Source organism: Abrus precatorius, unplaced genomic scaffold (assembly GCF_003935025.1).
Source record: "Abrus precatorius isolate BTA unplaced genomic scaffold, Abrus_2018 Scaffold7, whole genome shotgun sequence".
NCBI lineage: Eukaryota > Viridiplantae > Streptophyta > Magnoliopsida > Fabales > Fabaceae > Abrus > Abrus precatorius.
The window spans coordinates 37,372,994-37,398,737 of record NW_020874417.1 but is presented as its reverse complement, the minus strand read 5'-3'; the positions used below and the strand labels follow the sequence as shown (position 1 = coordinate 37,398,737).

The window sequence follows — 25,744 nt, the reverse complement described above, 5'->3', positions numbered from 1 at the left end:
AAGATATTTTAAAAAATTCATGTATGATTTTGATACTTCAATTGAGTTTGAGGATGCATGGAGAAGTCTCATAACAGAATACAATGTTGAAGAAAATTCATGGATTACTTCACTTTATTCCATAAAGGAAAAATGGGCATTATGTTATCTCAAGGATTTGTTCACCCTTAGAATGCAAAGTACTCAATTAAGTGAAAGTCTAAACTCTGATTTTAAGGCAAGTATGAAACCTGGTGTTGGCATCAAACAATTCTTTGCTCACTTTGAACGAGTTGTTGAAGACAAACGTTACAATGAGCTGAAACATGACTATGACTGCTGCCATAAGCTAGCTATGTTGTGGTATGAGGTTTCACCAATCTTAATACAAATGGTCAAGGTTTACACACATACAATATTTAACTTATTCCAACACCAGTTTGCTCAATTCTTAGCTTGTAGTATATTACAATGGATTGAAACTGATTGAATATGTGATTACTAAAGTCCATCAACAAAGATCATGGACAGTTACATTTGAACCTTCCTCAAATACTATATATTGCTCTTGTAAGAAGTTTGAAATATTTGGCATACTTTGTTGTCATGCATTGAAAGTATTTGTAGCTAATGATGTGAAAGTTACCCTTGATAAATACATACTTAAGAGATGGACAACACAGGATCATAGTGAGATTATTCATAATGTCAAAGGAACAGAGGTAGAAGGAGATCCTAAACTTAGTACCTCACGTCAATACCGTTACCTAGCATGTAAAATGATTAGGTTGGCCTATAACGTTTCTACTTCAGAAGAATATTGTCAACTAGTTGATGACAATATTAACAGCTTAATCAGCAAAATTACAAAATTTTGACTGCAAACAAATAGTCTTACGGGTAATGATAAAGATGATGCACAAATTATGGCCAATAATAATGGTACAAAACCTAAGGGATTCAAGCTCCAACCAAGCACTAAGAGAAAAGGGAATAAACGTTTCAAAAGTTGAGTTGAGTTACAAGCAAATAGAAAGAAGTGCAGAACTTTAATTTTAGATCAATCAACATCTCAGGTTCTTTTATATAATGATTTTGAATACCAAATATATACAATTCAGTTAACTTCCATATTATAACCATATAATATAATAATATAGGTGTTAATATGTTATAGGAATATCAACCAATGGTTTGTGATCCAGTTGAAGTAAATTGTTTGGCACCTCCATGTTATGATTCCCTTCCCACATTACTTACTTAATTAAGTTTCATGGATATGTTGAGAGTAATAATTTTCAGCTTAACTTTACATTGTCTAATCATTGATGCTGGTTCCTAATATATCTTCTTATCTTGTAGGGACAACTTCATGATATCAATGATTCTGGCCTGGATGATATTTGATTAGAATTTCTAGAATGTTCTAGAATGGCTCAACCTCTTTTGTTTTTGAATAACCTATGTACTAAAGCTTATATTTTTGTGTATATTTCATTATGAACAATTGTGGACCATTAATGGAATAGACTTTTTATCCATATTTTTTTTTTGCCACAATTAACTATTTCTGGACGAGTGGATTTGACTTTGATAATAAATTTTGTAAAATTTTGACATGCTGTCAGTTTTTGCATAATCTTCTCAATTTCTACATAATTCGCTTAAGCCTTAATTTTCGCTTAAGCGATTCCTATTTGGCTTAAGCGAATTATGGGTTTGTGCATCAGTGCTCTCTGTCTCAGATTCACTTCATTTTAATTAAATTTGCTTGCCTTCGCTAAAGCCAATAACGTTTCGCTTAATCGAATATAAAATAGCTTAAGCAAATAGCTACCCTGAAATACATGGCTCTCTGTCCCAAATTCGCTTAAGATGAAACAATATTTGCTTGAGCGGAATAAAATGATTCCATAACCGCTTAAGTGGAGATTCTTGGATCCTCGCTTGGCCTCGCTTTGAAGTCAGGATTCCATAAATGTGTCACTTAAGCTAAAAAGTTTGGCTTTAAGAGAAATTTCACTTAAATTCACTTAAGCCATTCAAAAGCCACTTAAGCGAATTTGGACAAGAACTCATGTTTGCGCCAGAATATGAAAGGATCCGCATCCTAAATAGTACACACTTAGCTTGACATTCTTGATCAGTGCATGCAAGAAATTGGGCAGATTATACTCAGTCCTTAACTGTCTGTTGTATCATATACTTGATTCATTCGAACTAAAGTTCGGGTTAGGAATCGGGTTTATCATCCTATAGCCACTCTAAATTATTTTAAATTAAAATTATATACTGAATCATTTTGAGTATAATATTTTATATAATTTTTTAAGACCTGATTACTCAATTCAACTATATCTAAATAGGTGAATGTCTAAAGTAAATTACTGCAATATACCAAATAAAAAGTAATTAACCACAGATGCGGTGAAATAATATCGCTCTCAAAATTTTTGTACCAAAAAAAATAATACCATCCTAATAATTAAACATTGTAGGAATCTGGGTTTTGATCTAAAAGTAAACGTCACACAAATCTTAAGTTTTCAACTTTTAAAAATATTAATAAATCAATTATAAGTTTTTTAGCATCAAATAATAAGGTGATTTAGAAGCTATTCTCATCCCTAAAACTTTTTCATCTAAACTTATCTAAACGGTGTTTAAATGAATTAAAATATAAAATAATAATTTGTTAAAAAATAATTCTTTTAAAGTGTTAATGAAGAATTTTTGAGACATATCATTATTTTACTTTATTACTTTATAGTTTAGAGAGTATAAAATTAAAATTGAATCATGTTAACATTATTGAATTATACTTAAACAGAGATGCAAAAAGAATACTAATTTTTTTTTCCATAAATAATATATATGAAATATATAAGGTGAGAAATGATAGTAAGAGAGAGAGAGAAGAACAAGTCTCAGTCATAGAATTAAAATAAATGGTTGATATTTAAATTTAACAAAGTAATTTTAACTGGTGAATCTCTCATGCATTAAACGGTTATTGTTAAATTAAAATATATTTTTGAAAAAAATTAAAAATATAAATAATGATTATTATTAATTATTTTTGATAAATTAAAAAAATTATTATTTTTATTACTAACAATAAATATTTTATTATATAAAATAAATTAAAGAGATAATCTTTTAAAGTTTAACAATACATTATAAAAATTTAAAATTAAATTTTATTTCAAAAATTATATATATATATATATATATATATATATATATATATATATATATATATATACACGCTCAGTCTAATAGAGTGAAACGAAAGTAAATAGAAGAAAAAAATAAAAATAAAAATAATTAGAACATGAAAAGAAAGAATTTTTTGAATTTTTATTTTTAAAGTTAATTTTTTTTACTTTCCTTTCGCTATACCTTCAACCAAACAAAAGATATATCATGTGTTTTGCATTCTTTTCCTTCTATACAAACAGAGCATTAATCTTCCGCCCATTTTAACTATGAAGCAGGAAAGAACATTCACGCATTGTTGATGAATCAAAAAATACAAGAGATAGTTAGGGAGGCCCAAGAATGAGTTGTCTGTACACCAGGTATCTTTCCTAACCTCTATATAGATTGCATCCCATGAGCTGATATCGATGGTACCTGATATCATTTCGCAGTTGCGTGGAATATTGTAATGATTAAACTTCAGAAGGTTCTTTGGACGAAGACGAGTCTGCATCATAATTCCAGAGGCTACTTAGCTCACCTCTTATGGATCCCAATACCACAGTGACTCCTGTCGATTTAATTTGACAACAATTGGGCATGAGACAAGCTAAATGATGATAACCACTGCACACATGATCTAAAGCACAAAACTAGTTACCTAGTGTACACGGAACAAGGTATAGGAGTGCAGGTTGTCCATGACCGTTCATCATATAAAGGCCTAGATATGTGAAGAAGAGGCCTGAAACAGGAAACGATCCTTTGTCAAGGCTTATAGTATAATAGTGTTACATATAAAATACAAGTTTAAATAAATGACCAATCAACATGGACTAGCAGCATCAGCATAACTGATTGGATTTAGACATTGTGGATATTGTTAACTCAAAGTGGAGGAGAAATTTTTAAGCAGACTAAAAAGTAATGTTAACAATTTCAACATTCCTTTTAACATATTATTCATTATTAGGTAAATTACATGTGAGTCCCACTCATTTTGTTGGGTCCACATGTGATTCACCCAATGATAGTGTACTGAAGAGTGTTAACAAGAATGTTGTTGGCGTTTCTGAAGTCATGAACAACGCAATCATTTGCATGGAATCAAACATCACGCAGATCTGCTTCAGTTCTTAAGCAGTGAGTTATTGTTTATTGCATGTTCAAACATGAGGGTATTAGAATAGGGTTATTGTTAGCAACTATAATCAAACAATGTTTAGTTAAAAACGCCTATTAATACTCGGCATTAAATGTACATATATACAGAAACAAAGAAAACAACTCGTTTTCAGATACCACGGTTCCTATAACAGGAGGAAAATCAACCAAACTATCAACATAAACATACTACTGATGAACTTACCAAAGCCATAGCCAATTACCAACCAAAGAAAATATCCACTTAAGACCCCCTTCTTATTGTCTTTGTCGAATCTGCGACAATCAAAAGCCATAACAAATACGTTGAAAACAAATCATCTTGTCAAATTAAAAAAAGCTAGTGCGAACGTTATAAACGAATTTATATATTCAAGTTATAAATCTTCCATTTATTTAAGTTGTTGACAAAATAAGACATTCAATACCTACGAGCAAAGGAAACAAGCAAACCAGGAAAGAGAATATCTCCAAATCCAATCATATCATAGCCACCCCAAGGATCAGAAGGACGAGGAAATCTCAAAAGCATGGGAATTGCTTCACCACCAGCCTTGTCACCACGAGCAACCTAGAAAAGAAAACTAACCATAGGAGACCTTTTTCTTTGGTGTAATAAAATAACTCAGAAAATACGAGGTAAATTTAAAAAGAAATACAAGAAGTTCAACTCAGCAAATGAGAATGAAAAAGGAAAAAAAACATAGTCTAAATATTTATAGCAAAATGAAAGACGTATCCAAACTGTGACGAAACAATCCAAGAACTATAATAGTAAAAACAGACTTACTGTAATCATAACACTCTTGCGGAATATCACTGGAGATATGAATACCCAAAAGATATCGTACACAAACGCACAACATAGGAGTACAGTTGCAACCTATGATATCAGACGCATAAGCAAATTGTGAGAAACGTTGCAATTGATATAAAAAACTAGATGAGTGAGAAAATAATAATAAGAAACTCATTAAGTACCTTAATATTAGGCAATTGAGCCAATTGCAAGACTGTTATCATCAAGCATATGCCCTATTAAGAATAAAGCCATATGTTCAAGTGAATTGCATAAACTTAAACATTAACTAAACAACTAATCATTGACACAACGATTAAGTTGAAAAATATATGCATGCATAGGTCTGTGCCTGTACATATGAGCTCATGTGTGCAACTGTGCATTTGTATGTATATGTGTAGAAAAGTGGGTGCAATTAAATATATGCAAAAAAATTTCAGGAACTACAAAAATATCAACACTGGGCCGATCTAGAACTAGAAAGTAGAAACCGTTGCAACATCTGCCGTTGTTCTAAAAACCAAATTCATGGGTTCCTCTCAGGCTCTCAGCTCCTCCAATAACAGTCAGTATTCAAGGAGAAGTTTCCAGAAAAGAGACTGACACTCATATAGTAAGCATCATAAACAATACAATTCTATGTTTGCCTTATAAATTCAGAAACAGTAATGATAGTAAAGAAACCATTTGTGCAGGTACTAGAAAAAGGAACTTACTAGAACATCTTGGCCAAACCATGAAAATGTTGTATGCCGAGTAGCAACCCATATAACCGCAAATATCACACAGAATAGTAACACTACCAGCGAGAAAATGGAAACCTCCCCAAACAGAGGTACATTAACAGTCTTCTGACTATAACTTGGACGCTTTCTGCTCACATATTTGAAAAAAAAAATGAGACATTAAGAGATGCAGAAAGAATGCCGATTTCCCTTTTTATTAGAAGAAGGAATACATTTTTGTACCTTAAAGCGAGGCTTACAATACAATTGTGCATCCCCTGAAAACAAAAGCAGACTTCAATTAATGAGAAGAGGAATTTTAAGCAAATAAGAAAAAAAATAAGAATCCAATGCTTGCATGTTATACATATTATGGTTTCAAATAGATCAACATATCAGTTAACAGACAAGACTAGGTACTCTCTCATGTTTTTAATAGAATAAGTAAATTATATTAGACAGATGAGGTAAAATACGAATGGGCAGACTAAATATCCTCCATAGCACAAAATATATATATAACGAGAAACAGACTCCTGAATGTAGCAAGCCCAATCTCTCTGTATGTGGGGAAACATCAATTTTCAGAAACAAGCATGAGCAGATAAGCAGGTTTATTTTACAGAAGTAAATCTGGATGAGTACATTGCCTAGTTAATTCCAAGGTCTATGCAAAAACTTACGGAACAGACTATTCCGAGACTTTTTCACTCCCTGTTAATCTTACCATTATTCAATGATAAGAACCTTGGGAAAATCACGTCACAACAGACAGTTAGAGGGCTCAAATTCTTAATCTAAGCGACAAATTTTATTTTGTTTTAGCTTAAAGTTTACTCCGAAATGAAAAATTCTTGGGTAGTGTTACTGGGTCTCGGGATATGGAATAACGAAAGAGAAAGAGAAGTAGAAACTCTCAAAATTAGCTTATCTAAAAGCTCTTCTTTTTATGCTTTCTTTATTTGAAAAATGCTACATCTATTCTCCAGAGGTTTTCTAGGTTTATGTTTGACCTAGCTTCTTCTTTTAAGGAAAATAGAAACAAGAATACTAAGCCAAACACTCCTTTATTTTATGAATTAAAGCAGTTTCCATGCAACTGGATTCAACATTTATGTCAAGTAGTTCAAGAGTTTATCCTACAGGGGAGTAGTTGACATCCTGTTTCTATTAGCCATCTTGTGTGGGTCATATTCTTTTGGTTGTGTATGTTGATGATACGATGGTATAGGTATTTGGGTTTGTAAAGCCTTTCTAGCGGCTTAAGTAACCAACACGTTCAGCACATAATGAAATATGATACTTTTTCAATCCACAAAGGTTAGGAATAAAATCCATAAAATCGAGCTACATTACCTCAATACCACCAATGCAGAAAAGTATAATCAGCACCCAGATAAACCAAGATGACATGAAGAAGAACAGTAACACAAGAAAAGTAGAGGCCGTAATGACAAAGACAATAGCACCCTTTGTATCTATGTGAACAATTTCCTTCTCAGAATCATTTTTCCCGGTTCCAGCCTTAGAAGATCCCTAGCACAATAAAATAAACTTATATGCAAAGACCAGTATGCTTGAAGATGTATTAAAATTGTAATTGTAATGACTAATTAGTTAACAAAATGAATGGAAGAAGTAATGCTCCATAGCTCCTTTCTAATAGTTAACTGACTGAAATGATAAGTGGTTAATTGTACAAAAGGCAGTTAAAGATAAAAGGACATGTAGATTGGAACACAATCCAAAGGTCAGTCAGTGCCATTTGATCATTATTGTTTTGATGTATTCAGTTATTAATAGTGGAAGCATGCTTTCACATCAAGAGGTAACTTTTATTACTTTACAGTCACGTCAAACAATGAGAAAAGTACGTGAGAACACATTTGAGCATGTATCATAAAATTCAAGAGATATGGGGTTGCAAGGAAAAACCTTGGGAGACAATTCATTATAGCGTTCGTTAAATTCATCAGGAGCAGTTATATCTGACCATAGCGAAGCACATATAACTGTTCCAACAGCCATCAACCACAAAAATGCAACTGAGTAGTCTATAATTGGTCGAGTTGGAGCATATAGCAAAACTTCCACTGCAATGAATAACTCAGAATTAACCATCTGTAAATCATGTGGGAACAAAGTTGGCATCTAGTAGAAATAAGCACTTTTATCTTATTTACAGGTCATTATGTGGGAGAAAGGATGGAAGAACACATTCTCATCGCATTAATTCCTTGTAGTGTTACCAATTGAGTGATTTTACTATTTACTGGATATATAATTCATTGTAGGACATGAAGGTAGGCAACATCAACAGTACTGGTGTATTGTGTATGCTTACTATGTTCAGTATTATATTTTTTTTAGTTGATCTCTTGTGCTCTATAATATTATTATGACATGCATCTTAGGTCTATGTTCATTAAATGCAAATCTCTTTCTCAAATGCAGTTGCAAGAATAGAAGTCTCAAAAATTGAAGGACTGACCTTTCTTAGACGTTAAATATTTGTTGAGAGCTTCTCCTGTTGACTTTGTTACCAGCACAACTGGAATTGAAATATTTACCGTAGTGCCATTGGAGCACTCCATCTCAAAGAGATCTGAGAGAAAATAAACAGAAGATTTCAGACAATATGATCATACAAAACTTTATTGACTAAAACAGATTAAAAACTTCAAAGAACAAAATAAATAAAAATTGAGGTAAAGGTAAGTTTCAATTACTAAATTGTAGTGCTAATACATAAACATAGAATGAAAACGCCATGTGTGAAATGCTAAAATATACCATCTGACTCGTTTATCATCAACATGGCAGTAGCGCCTCCTGACTGCGCGAATTCAGCTTTAGTTGTGAAGTCACAATTACCGCGTACGCAAACAGCAACTGATCCAGATAACTGCAAAAGGATAATGCACAACCACGTTGAGCATGCTGCTGGACAATACGTTACTAAAAAGACTTGCAAATACGAAGACGCAAGAAGTTAAGTGAGAAAATGATACACGTGAATAGGCTAAATTGTGAAAAGGAGAGCATGTGAGACCTTTGAAGTTGAAGAGGAACAACAGTCTATAGGATTAGGCAAAACCGCAGTAGTTCTGACACTTTGATCAGCATTCTCAGGCAAACTAGAGCCAAATTTTGCGGTCATACCGTTATACATTTCATCTTTCTTACCATCAACCCAACTCTTCACCTTGATCTGCAGAAAATATAATATATACACGACATGACATGAATAATGAATTAAACATATTATTATATAGGGATTGATGATGAATTGAATACCAATTGCAAGTCGTGATTGCAGGAAGCATCGTCGGCGGCAGCTGCGAACACGAAGAAGAGAAGAACGACGGCCACCGGCAGAGAAGAGGAGGACGCCATTGCTGTTGTTGAGAATTCAGGTGAGGAGGGAGAGAGAGAGAGAGAGAGGAAGACGCAGTTTGTTTTGTTTTGCTTATTTGTTTATTTCTTTTCTCTCTCTTTGCTATGACAATGGGAATGGCATTTGTTTGCTCCCTCTCCCTCTCATCGACGGGAAATTCGTGGCGCCAACAAACGCACATTCATTATTATTGGATTGCATTGTGCATTTCAAAATACTCTCTCCCTTTGTACAGGCCAACCGTTTCCACTCCCTCTATAACTATATTTAATTTCCCCCATCAAATCAAAATTACCACTCTTTACTCTGCACCATTAATTATAGATCCATCCAAAACCATTTCATTCCTTTTATGAATACTATACTCTGTCTCTTCATTCCAACAAAATCACGCTTTTCTTTTTTACCAAACTAAACATTTCTTCTAATGCCAAAAAAATCATAAGTTAAGTGTTTTATAATTTATTTATTTTTTAGGTTTAGGTTTTTCAATTTTATTCTATTTAAGTTTTTATTTCACTTTTTTTCAGTAGTAAAACAGTCAAACCTAAGTGATTTATATCCAAGCTCTTAAAATTGGTCAAACAAGATCATACTAATTCTTCTTTTGCATAAATTATCATCTATCCATTGCTTTCACTTGTCGTATTTTTAAGGAAGTTTTTGTTTTTATTTATCTACCACTTTTAAAAATTTAATACAATGTCAAACAATTGTATCCTTAACTTAAAATAAAAAAATATTCATTCAATAAAAAGTAAAAAGATATAAAAGGTAATTAAATAATTGTTTCCATAAAATAATAATATAAAATATATAATTTTTGTACTAAAGGAGTTTAAAAAAGGTTTATTTAATAACTTATGATGAATATTTTATTAAAATAAGATTAAAAAATTACTAAATGTACGAAATAATTGATGTAGAATAATATGTCGTATTGAGTTTAGATTATAAATAATGCCTATGTATTAAATATTTAAAATGAAAATTTTGACTCTTATAATAGACCTTATCAACCTTTCTTTCCATATTAAAATTATATTCTGAATTATAAATGTCTCACTAAAATAAGATTTTAGTTTATTTGTTAATAATTATTTTTATTAAAAATTTATTTTTTTAGAAAATTCTTAAAAAATACTAGTTATATGAAAAATTTTAGTAACACATTAATTTTAGTATATTTTATACTACGAAACAAATTAAGGAAATAATTAAAAATTATATTGGTTCATAAAAATGATGTAAAAATGGTTAGGTTCGTGAGTATATGTCAGGTATTAGAAAAGGATAAAAAATTAGGATAATTTCTTAAGTAAATTTTGTATTATTTTATTGATTAAAAATATATTTTACATTAAATAATAATTTTTTAGCAAAATAAAAAAATAATTTTAATTGTAAAACAGCGGTAAAATACATAATAGGAAGTATAGAGGAAAAACGGGGGAAAGGAGTGAGTTCTGGCAAGCAGCGACAGAGAGCGGTTTGGAGTACAACGAATTTGACATTCACATCACATTTCAAGACTTTGACTGTTCCTTCACTTTCTTTCTTTCTTTCTTTCTTCTCTCATGGCGCCCGCGATGAGGATCGTTTTCGGACTTCTCACATTTGTCACCGTCGGAATGATTATAGGTATTTCCATACATCCCATTCCCATGTGATCTACATTTCATTTTGTTTCCTATTGTTAATATTAATTCACAAATATCAAATTATACATTATTATTTTTCTACGAAGATTCTGATCTCCTGCAATTCAACTACTCCTTTTGATTGGATTTATTATGGATCATTATGTGTACATTGATCTTTAAGTCTTCTGGGGAAATCCATTAACTACACTGTTTATGATTTTTAAATTATTAACGAGGGACAGCATTGACAGAGCTTTTCATTATCTTTTCTGGACTAACAGGTGCTCTCTCTCAATTGGCAATCATACGAAAATTGGAAGACTCATATGGTATAGAGTGGTACCCTTTTTCTTGCTATTATGACTTATTAATGTTTCAGGGTGTTTGGTTTTTATCTTCAAGAAGACAAGAGCAATCGACTGTTTCTAAAATAAAATAACAATAAAACTTGTTTGGAAGAATGTTTTCGGTCTTTAACAGGGTGAAATCATGTAGGGAATTTATCGTTGGGGAATATTTGACCTAGAATTTTATATATTTGATTATTATTCTTATGTTCTGTTAGCCTAACTTGTCCATTTAGGCAATGATTCTCTGTCATTTAGAAGATTGAGTGGACTTGATAATGATGGTTCCCTTCAGTTGCCGAGAGGTCAGTATTATTGTAGTTTTGTTTACAGTACAAGAGTTTTTCTTTTGCGAATTTTCAGTGTAATTCTTTTTTATCATTTTGTGCCTAATTTCATTTCTTTAAAGTGTGATCTAGGTGCATGCCGGAGTTAGTTCCATGACTGTTAACATTATTTTTCAAATGTAGGATATATTTAATTCTATGTATTTCTGTCATGTGCAATACTTTACCTAAAACTAAATTTACAAGTGTATCAATCTTTGCTTTTTTTTATCCTCTACTGAATTTCAAACTTTTCATTGCTGTGTCTTCTAGGTACTGTATTTGTTTTTAACTTTTTGTCAGACAAAATTATCTTTGTTAATCTTTATTCCATTATTTGTTTAACTTACTTAAAAAAATTTTAATGACATGCCATTTTCCATGATTGAAACTTCTTTTTCAACTATTCCTTATATTTTCAGGTATTCCTTATTGGAATAATGACAAGGAGGCAGAAATCTTACGAATTGGATATGTAAGTCTGTTGTCCCCCTGTTTTCTGCTAAATTTTTATATTTACATTTTTTCTGTCTCACCCTTTCCATCGAATCACAGACTCCAGGTAAAATAAAATGAATAAAATTTTATTGCCTATACATTTGGTGTTCAAAAGTATAAAATTTGAATTTCTCATCAGAAAGAAACAAACCAGAGTAAAGTTCTCTGCTAGTTCTATGTAAAATTAAATGCATGGTTGAAGAATACTTGACTGCTCTCTGAAGGACCAATAGTTCTGTTATGATACATGATTCTGTGTCTTGTGCTTTAAATTTAAAGCCTTGATGTTATCATGCTATTCCATCTTTCATTGGACTCATTAATTTAACCATTGATTTGCATGCTTAAGCTTTTTTTTATTCTTTTCATCTGATCCTCAATTGTAGGTCAAACCTGAAGTGCTTAGCTGGTCTCCACGAATTATTTTACTTCATAACTTCTTGAGCATGGAGGTATGCCCTCCCTTCTGAAATCTAATTTTCATTATTAAAATAATGTTTCTTGAGCTTATTTATTTATATAGTTTATGGACTCATGAACTCATTCCCTCTTTGTAGTATTTTTTTTTCTTTTAAGACACAGATAGGCTCAAGTTTATGTTCTTTTGGACCAAATTATGCATGATAGTGCATGGAAAAGTATTATGTTCTTTATCTTCTAAAATCGGTTGTATAGTTTTAAATGGCTTACGGCTTACCACACAAGTTTGATGTTCTCAGATTTGTTGTATTTAGTTTTATTTATGAATGGCAAAAAAAAGTTGTAGTTATGACATTCTTGAGGTGTTTTGGACGAGATTCATGAGTTTTCTTATTAAAATATGGGATGGGGGAAGTTAAAATAACACAGCCTAATATAAGATGACTTGTAGATGAAATTATGAAAATAAAATCCACAATGAATTCTCTGCAGTACATAATTTTGAAAATAATCATTCTTAATTTCTTACTAGTTTGATGATTGTATTGTTGGCACCTTGTAGGTTAAATCAGAAATATTTGTCATCCCTGAATTACAACCATATTATGATAAACTTTTATTAACACAAAACATACCTATTAATTTGGTTGTAAAGGTATTAAATTCAACAGTAATATCAATCTGTAATAGTGATTATATTCTGTGCTGTTATTTATGGGAAAACTAGAAACTGCAAAAGGCAAATCAACCATTATCTCCCCTCCCCCCCCCCCCCCCCCAAAAAAAAAAAAAAGAAAAACACCCTCCAGACTATCATTTTATATGACCTATTTCTGCACATAATTTTTATCATTTTATGTAGTGGTGTCGATTGGTATTAAGTATTTATTGTTGCCATCTTGTACCTTTTCCACCTAATTGCATATTCTTCAACTTCTCTTTGCAAAGTACCATTTAGTGGATCTGTTTTGATGTTTCATCAGTGAAGATTGAAGCGCCAACTAATATTTTTTAACACCTATTTGGGGGAAGAAGTTTCCTGACAAGGTACTAACATGTGTTGGTACAAGTGGGAGGGGGCTCATATCCCTTAAACAAGTGGTCTTTGGTTTGATTCCAAGACTCGTGTTTAGAAAAAAACACTGTTGGGAGGGTCCGCACTTTAGTGTTTGACTGGACCCTGGAAGATTAGTCTCACCTATTTGTGTGGAAAGATACTATGGGAAACCAAAAAAAGAAGTTTCCTCATGAAGCACTAGGCTGCTGCTACCTCTAATGTGTGATATGCTTATGCATATAAGATCTTCCTATCCTGTGAAAGTGGATCAAAAACAAATCTTAAACCTGGTTTAAAAAATTCATCTGCTGAATAAAATCTTTGCAGAAGAGGGTCACATAATAAAGTGTTTTATCTTTACAGGAATGTGATTATCTCAGGGCTATAGCTCTCCCTCGCCTGCAAATATCAACAGTGGTGGATACAAAAACTGGAAAGGTACATTGACAATTTTATTTTCTCATGAAAATTCACTTTGATTGGTCATAATCATCAATAGATGTTAGGTGGTGAGATTGGGTTTACATTTCATTTACTCCAGTGAAGCATTGTCAGATCCACCATGGGAATTCCCAATTTTAGTATGCATGAATTTGACATAAGATACTAAACACCTTTTAAGAACTAGGAAGAAAGACCAAGCATATATACTTAGACAGCAGCTGGTTGTTTATAATTGAACCTTCTGTGTTGTTTCCATTCTTTATGCAACTACCAAACTAATTCAATTTATTACTCTGCTTTTTATTTCTGTATTCTCTTTTCTAATAAATTACATTTTTGAAAACTACTAAATGGCTTAATCCAACTGTGAGTGGACCCTTCTCCTGGAAAATACCTAACCTAGGACAATTTAAAAAGATGAATGAGAAGTTTTCAAACTTAAAAGAAGAATACCATGCTTGAAGGAAGAACTGAATACCATTTTAAAAGAACTGCTATTGTTGGGCAGAAGTGGCAAATTTGTGCTTCTACTAAAGCGCAGTTCTAGCCTTGAGGTCATTCAGACAATTTTGAGCCAACCGTGTAAATCCATATCAAAACAAAGTTAACAAACATGGAAATGTAGTAAAGTAGTAGGATATGGGTCATTTGCATATACAAACATGTATTTCATTAACAAAACAAACATTTCTATCTTCTACAGGGAATCAAGAGTGATGTCAGGACAAGCTCTGGCATGTTTTTGAGTCCTGAAGAGAGAAAATATCCTATGGTACAAGTAAGTTAACGAATTGCCTTCCCCCTCTTACTTTAGTCTTTAAATCTGTGTTAAAAAACCTGGACTGCACAATCTGGTGTGACCATAAATTGGAGCAGTTTTTGTGGTCCAATAGACACTAAGAATCCTTTTTGCATGAAATCAGCTGGTTCACTAAGAGTTCTTGTTGGGTGGTTTATCAGTGACCAGTTTGGTTTCTGAAAGTTGGAATATCGTGCCACCCATACAGTCCTGTAGGATTCACAATTTGGGTTTGGTTGCATCACAATCACGAAGACAACAATGTGATCCCTTAATTCATAAATCTAATCATAAAAAAATTGGAAGCCGTTACCACTGTTTTAAATTGACCTTGTTCTATAACTTATCCTGCAAGAATTAGCTATGGAATCCTAGTTCTACAAGGATTCAGATTCTATAGTTACTAATCTGATTAATTAAACTTGAGAATTACAAGAAAATCCAATAAAGCATAGACCCAAGCCCCAAACCAGTAAATGTAATTACTTAAATACCCTTAGGATTGGAGTTCAAAAATAATAAATGACCACTCATTAAGGCTAGTAATCCTAAATAGTAGTGATCTAGCAACCTTGTGGGATAATGCAATCAACCCCAAGATAGAACAACCAAAATACTTGATGATTTGATATTTAAGCTCATGCTTTCTTGATGCTAGTTGTCTTGCACCAGGTCATCCTAATAAATCTGATTCTGCAAATGTATAATATTATTTACTCTGTTTTTCATCATTATATGAAACTTTCAGATTCCTTGAAAAAGCCTTATGTTTATTTCTTTTGGCCCATTATTTTAATACAAAACCATTTTTTCTTGGATAGCATCAATGGTACAGTCTGATAAAATATGTTCACCTTGCACAACTAGGCAATTGAAAAAAGAATTTCTGTCTATTCTCAAATACCAGTTGAAAATGGAGAGCTTATGCAAGTCCTGAGGTGAGGATATGACTTATTTTTTTTTATGTTATATCTGAACATGTTGCGTTTTGCTAGTATCAAAGCTAACATCTGCAGCAGCACAGGTATGAGAAGAATCAATATTACAAACCCCATCATGACTATTTTTCTGATACTGTAAGTTGTAATTTTATCTTTGGTAAATTTCACATTATAGTAAACATAAGACTAGCCTTGAAGTGACTGCGATGAAACCCCATCTGCAACCCTTTGTGCCTTTTTTTTTTTTTTTTTTGGAGACAGTTCAACTTGAAGCGTGGTGGGCAGCGAATAGCTACAATGCTTATGTATTTAAGTGATAATATTGAAGGAGGCGAAACATATTTCCCAATGGTAAGCTTGTTTTCCGAAATTTGTCATTTAGCATGGTAGTTTCTGTATTGTTATTAAGCAGCATATGAATGGCCTGACTCTAGAGCAAATATTAACTATCTAATTCGTGGTAAGGTGCTAGTGTGTTCTATCTGACATTCTAGTTCAACTTTTTGACTGAACTAAAGCTGCTATTGATAATATAGTAATATGATTCAGGCTGGTTCGGGGGAATGTAGCTGTGGTGGGAAACTTGCCAAAGGGCTATCTGTGAAACCGATTAAAGGAAATGCAGTGCTTTTCTGGAGTATGGTTAGTTTTTGCTTATTAAGGATATCATGTATGGGAATTAAAACAGGAGCTTCTATTTTCTTAATTGATCTAGAACTTTTCTATGTTTTGAAGATTGTGCCTTTGAGCTTTCTGCTAGTGCATGAGTCATGCAATGATGAGCAGAATACTGTTTCCCAAAAAGATTGATAAAGAAACGATATTATCTATCAACGAATTACTGCAAAAATTCTTATCCAAACAAATTAGTATAAGGAGCAAAGAGTAACCGAAAGGTATGAAGTGGAAAATTCAAGAATGCAACAATAAATCCAGTTTTTCTTCGTAGAATCAGAGAGTTGAAGTGTACGTTCACTCCTCTTCCCCATTAATTTACTTAACGTCAAATGACCCCCCTATGCAAGGCCAACGGTTATGTGTCTATCCCATTGGCTAATGAACACATTCAACATCAAGGTGAAGTTAAATAAACATTGTTCACAATTATGGTCCTAATCTATCATCTATGCCTAGAATCTTAGGATTTACCCATGTCAACATAATTGTTGGTTAAGCAATTAAGAGTATGAAGCGTAGGTATGAATGAACAAATTAAAATTCATTGATTCAGAAAGATTTTACAAGAAGAGTCAAGCTACATGATGGTATCCAAAGGATCCCCCAGTTAAGAGTTTAGTAATCCATAAAGATCAAATACAAAAACTCTTGATCAAGATACATCATTAATCAAGGAAATACGAGAGGAAAACAGTTAAGAAGAACTAGTTGAAGAGTCTTAATATTGATCTTTAGGATCTTCATGCTTGTCTCTAGAATTTCCTCTCCTAAACAAAACAAAACAAAAAACAAAGTGAGGTTTAAATAACTCCAGTTTCTCGGAGTTATCAATTGGCAAACTAATCCCTTACAAATACAATAAAATTCGGGCTCGTGTCATATTCATTTGGAACTTAAAATCTGCTGTAATTTTGAGAACTTTTATGATTATGAGTTACTATTGAGGTTTAGTGATATAACATGTTCTGATTCACTATTGTTCTTTATATATATATATATATATTTTTTTTGGTTTCGATATATACTCATTATGATGCTGTAGACTTTAGTTAGTTCAGCAATAGGGCATCGCTACTATTCTTGTGATAGAAAATGTCAATGCTCAGTATTGAATCATTGACAGTTGTAGTTGTGTTATGCATTTATAAATCAAACCTTAACGAGTGGAAAATTGTCTTCTTGGTCTTCTCAGGGACTGGATGGACAGTCAGATCCAAATAGTGTGCATGGTGGATGTGAGGTAATCTCTGGGGAGAAGTGGTCAGCCACTAAGTGGATGAGGCAAACAGCTCATGCTTGATTTAGATTTCGCCATCTCGTGCGGAGTGACTAAAAAAATCACTAATGGGATTTCCCTCTTCGTATTTGTCCTTAAAAAAAATAGTTATTAAGATTAGTTATTGATATTAGACCAATAAACTACGGCATAATATGATATATTATTAGATACACGTGGTATGCTTTATCTGTATCATTCGGTATCTTTGCGAAATATATAGCCCTCTTTGTATTCAAGTTTCTGTTGAATCTCTAGACATGTAGGGATAGTTTATTCGAAGAAACCACCGTGCCGTCAAAGAAACAAAAGAGGAAAACAGTATAAAGATTTCAACTCCATTTTCGATTGAGTTGAATGGGCGAGATCTTCTAGCACAGGTGCGGGTGTGTGTAAAATTTACTCTTTAATGAAAAAATCTCATTTTTTTAGATATATTTTTTTTTCTAATATTAATACTTAAATTTAATCAATCACAATTAAAATTTTAAATTATGAAAATAATTTATATTCATAATTTGTTAATGTTTTAGCTTTATTATTTAATAAAATAGAATTTTTATTATTGATAATGGAGATGCTTTTTTATTATATATTTTGGCTTGTTAGATTTAATTATTTTTTTATAATGGAAATATGGAAAATGCTAAGTTAAAGAATTAAAAATTGAAATGTTATTAATAACGTAAAAATACATCTTTTCATTTTAATGAATTTTAACGTTGTTTTTGTTAAAATTTTCTATTGACGAAAGCTCTAGATCTTACTATTTTTTTTATCCTGTTGTCATATCACATCGCAAAATGCAAACTTCAAATTAGTTATACCTTCAATTGAAATTATCTATGATGAGATCAGCGTATGCTACGCAATTCATTAGGACATACGTTAAACAAAATAGATTCCATTTCCTGCGTTACAATAATTTCAATTTCACTTATCACGATAGAAAAGCTCAACAGTAGTAAGACTAGACTAGTCATTTCATCAAAACACAGATGCCATTCGATGATAAACGTATTATAATGAAATAATTAATCGGAAGAATACAAGCCTAAGTCAAAACATGGATGATTATCACGTATCAGGAACAGTGTGTCCTCGTTTATGTTTGCCCTTTAAACTAACAGCCACCCGGTAACCATAGAGACAAACACGCATATCACCCCGTATCATCGGTTGATAAAAATAATTCTTGAACAGGTCCCAGAATTCATCTCTGCCATTCAGCCATATATAAATGTAACATTAATAAGACTAGCTTCAAGAAAAAGGCGATTTCAATAGATAGATAGATAGATATTAACAGACCTGACTTGTGGAAGGGTAAACAACGAATAGCCCTTTACATCAGGATGCATGTCAAGCACAAGTACTTGTAACCTTGAAAGGCTTAACGCCTCAGCGTCAATTAGCTTCTTAATCCTGAATTTGATGGAGAGTAATTAAGTATAATTACAAGGCACTAACTACGTTAACAGCGTCAATATATTGAACAATCTAATCGCATTAGCAACAAAAGCTATATTTAATGAAAGGATTCGAGACGATCAACCTGCTTGGTGTGCCGCTGGCAATGTTAACACGTTTTTTTAACAAAGCAATCTGCATTGAGCATAAAGCAAAATCAACGGACAATGTTTCCATGAAGCAGGATCACAGATTTTTACGTCATGCAAATGAAGGGAAATAAAATGAAAATGAAAACCGTGCACTGTAGAAGTGAAGAACACATGCATTTAAATGTGAAGAAGCAAACTCAAAATTCCTTTTCAGACTCCACGGAAAATTGGAATTAAAACTTAACAGATAAAAATTTAAAATAACTATAAATAAGATGAAATTTGTTGGACAATATTTGAAAATAACTTTGAACATGTACTGAGCGACTTTCTCAAGAAATCCCTTTTCAGCATATATAGTCCATTGAAATCCATTGGGAATGATAAAGTTGGGAAGAGAAGGTACCTGTTCGTTGAGTTTCATATGCTTAGAGAACAACTTTACAGCATGGCATTCTTTAGTCATAGAGCGAAAGCCTCTGCAGAGAGAGAAAAATAGGTTAGGGTTTTGATGAAACATATAATCGTGGTTTGGTTTGAACCTGAAAAAGAGTATAAGAAAAGAGACCTCAAAAGATGTATGGATCTTAAGGCAGAGGAAGTTAGAATAAGGACTGAAGGACTCCCACTATCGACTTTTCCGCCATCTCCATCGCCTTCGCACAGTGCCTCTCTCCATGACGCCCCAAAAGCTGCTTTGATACTTTTGCCTAATACTTTCACATCTGAATCTGCTTCTTCTAATACCTCCAAAATGCAATTGCTCTCTCTATTGAGGGATTCCAACTCCAGTGATGAAAGCTCAACACCCTTCGCCGCCTCAAATTCTTCCACGAAGAAACGTAATTGCTCACTTGTTTTCTTTTCAATTGATGACTCATTCTCCTTCCTCAAACTTTTCTTCTTCTTCTCTTTTCTTTGAACATCGCTGCTTCGTTTTCGCTTTCCCTTCTCAACCGCCATTCCCATTCTCAGTCCTTCTCTTCATCGTTCGCACCAACAACTCAAATAAACACAACCCGCCCCTTTCAACGGATTGGGCCTGCGGTAAGCCCATTTCTATTCCATTAACACAAATTTAAATTCGAATGAGTTTATGTTATTTTTCAAGTATCCTTGGTTTTTATTATTAATTAAAATTAACATTTTATTTTATTAAAATATTTATATTTCATGTTATCATAAATTATTGAATTAATAAATAATACCAATTACACATAAGTTATCTTTATTGGATAAAATTTAGGTGTTATTTATCAATCAAAAATAAAATTTTATCTTGACAATCTGTGATAATATTTAATTTTCAAGCAGTTAGTTGTTAAAGAGATTTTATTTCTCAACATAAATTTTTAATTAATTCACTCTAAAGAACTTGTTGAAGTTGTGTAATGGTTTAGACCTCTTGTATCTTACCAAAATGTAATTAAAATAAAAGCAATAAATAAAACATAAAATTCGGAAAAGTTAAGATTGTATTCATCAAATACAATATTACTTACATGATGAAATTAAAAAGGTAACGTAATAATAGAATTAATAGGAAGTTGGAATGGGGTCTATGAGTAGCAACTTGATTCTGTTCTCTGCGGTGTCGTCGGGCCTTCCAAGCCCGTCTCCGTATTGGTAAGTGCAATGGGAAACCCTAGCCATGTTTATTGCTATTTCTATAAAATCTATGGAGAAGATTGTACGATCCACAACTCTCTCTCGGTTCATCTTCTTCCACTCTGTGTCTATCAATTTTCTCAACTCCTCACGCGCTTCCTCCTCGCTCGTGCCATTCTCGTTCATGTACGACGTTATTGAATTTGTCGTTTCACCCCTCTCCAGCTCAGCCTGCAACCCGCGTCCCAATTAATTAACATAATCAAGTCATCGTTTTATTTGATTAATCATAATTACGTACCGCTGAGGTGGCAAGATCATTGCATAGCCTGAAAATTGCGCACGAGGATCGCACAAGGCCATTGAAATTATTTAATGTATGAAGAGCTTGGTCTGCGATGTCTTGGCTCACTGAGAAGTAGCATGGAACAAGCAAAGCCATGCCAGAAGACGACACTGATGCATTGTCAAGGTACTTTTTGAACGCCGGAATTATCTTGTTGTTGGACCATTTTGCTTCTTGGAGAAACGCTTTGCACAACTCACTCCACTGTCACCATCCATAAACAACTACTACTTAATTTGTTCATTGTATACATGCATGTGTACCAATTACTAATTAATGTTCAATACGTACTGATTTTGAGAGATAGGAAAGGTTGTTGTGCCCCTTTTCTTTAAGGATGCTGTAAGCGGTGTCATTCACGGTATTATAAAGGGCTAAGAAGCACAGCTTCATGTAATCTGGAAGTGTATTTACGGCTTCCACGTCCCATCTGCATAAACAAGTTATTATTAAACTTTTTTGAGCTTCAAACTGAGATTTATTACGTCAATAAAATAACGTACCTCTCAACAGCTTCCGTGAAGAGTTGTAACTCGTCCAAAGTACCATACACGTCGTATACATCATCGATTATGGTGACTAGTCCAAACATTTTAGTGACAGCTTTACGGCACTCACTGAATTGAGGATCAGGTGCCATTCCTAGAGCCCAGAAATACACCTCCATTAATCTGTCTCGGACAAAATCCAGCTTGCTTGCCAGCCCAATCTCCCTCCACCACCTAACACAAATTACAATTAACTAATTCTAAATATCAATTTATTATTTCATTTCCCATATATTATACAATATAAAATTAATTTGTCAAACCTTGACAGTTCTCGGAGTTCTTTCTGCTGCAACGATTGCACCGTATTGAAATCTAGCTTGGCAAGCTCGAGTAGTATACCATCGTGGGGTTCCTTTACTTCAAATTTGTCAATGAACCATCGTGCTTCCAATCTATGCACTCTTCGGTGATAGGGAAGTTCCAGCGCATGACTAACTTGTTCTGCCAATTTGGTGTCTACTCCTTCGTTTAGGTTCTTGAGATGTGTTATTGAAAATGCCCTTGCCTCGTCCAAGAGATTTTCTCCCTCAAACCCAAGATATGATGCTTCATATAGACTCAGCAACCCTCGCACATCACCTTTAAGTTCAGCACTGAAACTTCCCTCCTTCTCCTTAAATCTCTCGAACACATCTGCATGCCATATGATTATGTTTAAGTCAAGCAGAGAACCACAAAATATCGACATTTTTAAAACTTGACTACTCGGTGGAAGCACTGATTTAGGGTTTATTGGTTCCCTTCTGATTAAGTCAGAGTCAAATCGATGATAATAATGAAAAATATATTTTTAATATTATATAATATATTAAATAATAAAATAACATAAAATTATAATAATTATAATAATTAAATAATTAAATAAATTTTTTAAATAAAAATAATTATATTAAATAATTTATAAGATAAAAATCACAATAAATAATTAAATAATAATAATATATATGTCAATATCATAACTTATTATTTTTTTAGAATAGTTTTTTAAAAAAAGTACACCGATTTTGACTGATTCTTATCCATTTTTTGTTCTACAAATTTTCTAGGTTAAGGGTAAGGGTAGCATATAATATATATACCTTGGGAAACCTGAAAGCCATGTTGTCTCAGTAAACGGAAGCTGAGAGCAGTAGCGTGCAGGCCACTAATTTTGTGTTTCTGGTTCTCATCCAACGAAACAATGTTCTGAAGGGCTTTGATTATGTCCTCTTCAAACTTGTAGGTCAATCCTAGTCGCTGGACGTTGTCAATCAATTCGAGTAAGCTTAGTGGCTCCATGTCTACTCTGTTGATCATGTGTCGCACCTCTTCTTCCAGCTTTATTGCTCTCTCTTGCAATTTCTCCACCTGTGCTTATTATAAATATTATTAATCAATTACTTCTTTTTGAAGTGCCAAAGGAATAGAAAACGAAAAATCAACTAGAATAATATATGTTATACTATGATCACCTTAAGATCATTTTCGAGAGATTGCAGAAATTCAAAATTCCAAAGGTTTGGTTGGTAATTGGCTGATCGTCGAGTACTATCTTCTGTTGTTTGGGTGCTCACTGCACAAAAAACTTGCCATGGTTTGGGATTGGCAAGTGATGTTTTTTGGGTGTAGTTTCTACCTTGTGGAAATCTAGTTGTTAGTGTTGGTGTGGAGGACGAGAATTGTCTAGACAAGCATATAAGATCAGTTGCCATGATTTTGTGATGATATGTGTTGTGGTTACTCTAAAATCTCTAACACCTGTTATACAAGTTTTCTTGTCTAAACTGGAATGCATGTGCTCCCTTTATATAGGAATGGGGGATCCATGGAAGCATATACGGGACACAAATAAAACACAAAAGTATTGTTGAGCTGGTACAATAAATCACCATAAGTTTAGATCAATGATGATATATTGTTTGCTTGTCAAATTTCTTGCACAATTGTGTACGGTGGCCACAAAATTTTTCTGTGGCGGCATAAATCAAAATAAGGAAATTAATGCATTAAATCTTTCGTAAATGCTATTGGTGGATATACAACTATTTGTACTTCAAATCTAGTAAAAAATTGCTAGATTTTTGTATGTAAAGTCCTAAATAATTAGGAGGCATAAAGGAAATTTTTAATTCATGTACAATAATTTTTTTTAAATTTAGTTTTTATAAATAAAAAATTTGAATATTACTCTTTATACGAAAATTTATTTTTATTGTTTTAGTCTATATATACAATATCCTCTTTTGTAATTTAGTTTTTATAGGTAAACAAAAATTGTATATTCTCATATAAAAATTTATTTTTTATTTCATTTTTAACATTATGGTGATTTTTTATTTTTTATTTTTGTAATGTTAAGGGAATAAAAAGCCCAAAGAAAACTTCACAGAAATACTTCAAGGAGTAACAACTCTCTTATAATAATAAAAGAAAAAAGGCAAAGGGAAACTTCAGAAGGAGGTTGGGGTAATATATAGTCTCAAATTGAAATTTAGATCTCAAAGTTGTCAAACAATTAGCATAAGCATTCTGCTCTCTATAGATGTGAATGATTTGGACCTCCCAATTCATAGCGAAAAGCTTGTTGATCCTGGTCAGCAATTGAATTTCAACATGGTCGACCCTGAATGTCTTTGACATGCATGCAGTAGCATAAGAATCCATTTGAAGCTAAATTCTTTTAATCGACAGCAGCCGTGCAAGATCCAAACCAAGGAAAAGCCTCCATAACTCAGCAACACAAGGAGAGACAATGTCAATATTAGTAGAGAAACCATTCACTCTTTGACCATCAACGCGCGCTCTAATAAAGAACTTCCACAAAGAAGTTATCAACTCATCTTTGTTGGAGGTACCATTAATTTAAGAACAGCCAATCCTGAGGGGGAGGAAGCCACTTAAGATTCACAGTGGTAATTTCTTTACAAAATCCATAATTTATAGCAGCATATTACACTAATATTTCAGGCGCAACTGATTTATTAAATAATATTATTTGAGTAAATAAAACCTTAAATATGTTTAAGCGTGTGTGGGCACATATTAACTGTGTTGTGAAATAAAAGTTGAATAATTGTTGTGAAAAAAAGGAAGGTATGATTTATTTATATTTGTATGATAATAAAATGGTTTTTTCTTAAAAGAAAAATGTGAAATATATTTGTATTTAGAAGATGAAATGATGATAAACTATTATGAGATAAAAAGTAAGGAAACGTGGAGATGAGGGATTGGGAGAGGGTTATTCACCAGAGGTTTGGATGAACGATGAATGACGGTACCTTCCTCGCTCGTCAACTTCTCGCTGCGTCTAAGAATATCGTAAGCCGTCACCACAAAATATGCAAACCCTTTTAATCTTTCACAAATAACATCATGCTCTGCTGTTAACTTTATATTTCTCCCATTTTATGAATATTTTTTATCCCAATTACTTTGAAAATTCATATACACTGCAAACAATTACGTTATAATAAAAACTTTTAAAAACTAATAAAAATAAAAAAAAGTATTTTTTTTTTCTGAATAAAGAGAAGCTTATAGTAAGGACAATATACTTTATATAAATATCTTATAAGAAAAAAATGTAATTCATAAAAAAAAGAAGACGTCACCATCTTGTTTTTTAAGGTTGGCTACTAAATAAGTTGTCTTTCTTTGGTGCAAAAACCATAAAAATAGGTTGAGATGAACGATGGCACCTTGTCTACTTGGCTATTACCAAAATCATCGAGAAAATTCTGGCCAAAGGGACAGGATTCATGAATCGTGACCACAACTTCTGATGGCCATCAATTTTATTTTTTAAGATTTTATGAGCCATACTTTTTCTTTTCTTTTCTTATTTTATCGTGCCTGTCATTTTCCCACGATCAATCATCAAATAGAAAAAAATAAATAAAACAAAAGGAACCTTCTCGATTAATTTTATTTGTCCTTCAGGGTCATCAAAATATTGATTGTATAATCAAGATACCAGAGAAACCCCTTAAGATACCAAG

General features: G+C 32.6%; 4 protein-coding genes across 6 annotated transcripts; 1 reads left to right on the top strand and 3 right to left on the bottom strand.

Moving 5' to 3' along the window:
• Positions 1–3,430: 3,430 nt before the first annotated feature.
• On the bottom strand, positions 3,431–9,274 carry LOC113870924 (signal peptide peptidase-like 3). The gene is made up of 14 exons (XM_027507490.1): positions 9,169–9,274; positions 8,924–9,082; positions 8,665–8,776; positions 8,363–8,476; positions 7,807–7,964; positions 7,228–7,407; positions 6,115–6,149; positions 5,863–6,019; positions 5,326–5,379; positions 5,135–5,227; positions 4,773–4,915; positions 4,550–4,620; positions 3,842–3,925; positions 3,431–3,751 (listed from the first exon to the last, which is right to left on the bottom strand). The coding sequence occupies exons 1-14, from the start codon at positions 9,265–9,267 to the stop codon at positions 3,654–3,656; spliced, it is 1,557 nt and encodes a 518-aa protein (XP_027363291.1). The 5' UTR covers positions 9,268–9,274; the 3' UTR covers positions 3,431–3,653.
• A 1,448-nt stretch (positions 9,275–10,722) lies between these two features.
• Positions 10,723–17,986, top strand: LOC113870926 (prolyl 4-hydroxylase 1). Its single transcript, XM_027507493.1, has 13 exons — positions 10,723–10,909; positions 11,193–11,240; positions 11,495–11,563; positions 12,007–12,059; positions 12,469–12,534; positions 13,923–13,997; positions 14,707–14,781; positions 15,670–15,740; positions 15,827–15,878; positions 16,005–16,094; positions 16,293–16,385; positions 17,614–17,732; positions 17,795–17,986. The coding sequence occupies exons 1-12, from the start codon at positions 10,846–10,848 to the stop codon at positions 17,719–17,721; spliced, it is 864 nt and encodes a 287-aa protein (XP_027363294.1). The 5' UTR covers positions 10,723–10,845; the 3' UTR covers positions 17,722–17,732; positions 17,795–17,986.
• On the bottom strand, positions 16,956–20,239 carry LOC113870927 (protein CMSS1). 3 transcript variants are annotated; one of them, XR_003505711.1, is made up of 6 exons: positions 19,828–20,239; positions 19,666–19,738; positions 19,253–19,302; positions 19,009–19,122; positions 17,577–17,716; positions 16,956–17,173 (listed from the first exon to the last, which is right to left on the bottom strand). XR_003505711.1 is itself a non-coding variant. In XM_027507495.1 (5 exons), the coding sequence occupies exons 1-5, from the start codon at positions 20,226–20,228 to the stop codon at positions 17,683–17,685; spliced, it is 672 nt and encodes a 223-aa protein (XP_027363296.1). In that variant the 5' UTR covers positions 20,229–20,239; the 3' UTR covers positions 17,436–17,682. The 3 variants fall into 3 exon arrangements, 2 of the variants coding, with proteins under 2 accessions (XP_027363296.1, XP_027363295.1); XM_027507495.1 differs by lacking the exon at positions 16,956–17,173 and having other exon boundaries at positions 17,436–17,716; XM_027507494.1 differs by lacking the exons at positions 16,956–17,173; positions 17,577–17,716 and adding an exon at positions 18,394–18,916.
• Positions 20,240–20,719: 480 nt separating this feature from the next.
• LOC113870923 (isoprene synthase, chloroplastic-like) lies at positions 20,720–23,620 on the bottom strand. Its single transcript, XM_027507489.1, has 7 exons — positions 23,216–23,620; positions 22,844–23,111; positions 22,025–22,397; positions 21,717–21,935; positions 21,505–21,643; positions 21,169–21,417; positions 20,720–21,098 (listed from the first exon to the last, which is right to left on the bottom strand). The coding sequence occupies exons 1-7, from the start codon at positions 23,453–23,455 to the stop codon at positions 20,796–20,798; spliced, it is 1,791 nt and encodes a 596-aa protein (XP_027363290.1). The 5' UTR covers positions 23,456–23,620; the 3' UTR covers positions 20,720–20,795.
• Positions 23,621–25,744: the final 2,124 nt, after the last annotated feature.

Excerpts from the sequence above, each read along its gene's own strand:
- LOC113870923 (XM_027507489.1), bottom strand. The coding sequence starts at position 23,455 with ATGGCAACTGATCTTATATGCTTGTCTAGACAATTCTCGTCCTCCACA. Across the intron at positions 23,112-23,215 it reads CTCTCGAAAATGATCTTAAG|GTGGAGAAATTGCAAGAGAG; the intron begins GTGATCATAGTA and ends TAATAAGCACAG. Across the intron at positions 21,936-22,024 it reads GAACTCCGAGAACTGTCAAG|GTGGTGGAGGGAGATTGGGC; the intron begins GTTTGACAAATT and ends AATTTGTGTTAG.
- LOC113870927 (XM_027507494.1), bottom strand. The coding sequence starts at position 20,228 with ATGGGAATGGCGGTTGAGAAGGGAAAGCGAAAACGAAGCAGCGATGTT. Across the intron at positions 19,303-19,665 it reads ATATGAAACTCAACGAACAG|ATTGCTTTGTTAAAAAAACG; the intron begins GTACCTTCTCTT and ends TGCTCAATGCAG. Across the intron at positions 19,123-19,252 it reads GCCAGCGGCACACCAAGCAG|GATTAAGAAGCTAATTGACG; the intron begins GTTGATCGTCTC and ends CATCAAATTCAG.
- LOC113870924 (XM_027507490.1), bottom strand. The coding sequence starts at position 9,267 with ATGGCGTCCTCCTCTTCTCTGCCGGTGGCCGTCGTTCTTCTCTTCTTC. Across the intron at positions 4,916-5,134 it reads GCAAGAGTGTTATGATTACA|GTTGCTCGTGGTGACAAGGC; the intron begins GTAAGTCTGTTT and ends TTTCTTTTCTAG. Across the intron at positions 3,926-4,549 it reads GGTAATTGGCTATGGCTTTG|GCCTCTTCTTCACATATCTA; the intron begins GTAAGTTCATCA and ends TTCCTGTTTCAG.
- LOC113870926 (XM_027507493.1), top strand. The coding sequence starts at position 10,846 with ATGGCGCCCGCGATGAGGATCGTTTTCGGACTTCTCACATTTGTCACC. Across the intron at positions 15,741-15,826 it reads GAGCTTATGCAAGTCCTGAG|GTATGAGAAGAATCAATATT; the intron begins GTGAGGATATGA and ends GCAGCAGCACAG. Across the intron at positions 16,386-17,613 it reads CAGTGCTTTTCTGGAGTATG|GGACTGGATGGACAGTCAGA; the intron begins GTTAGTTTTTGC and ends TGGTCTTCTCAG.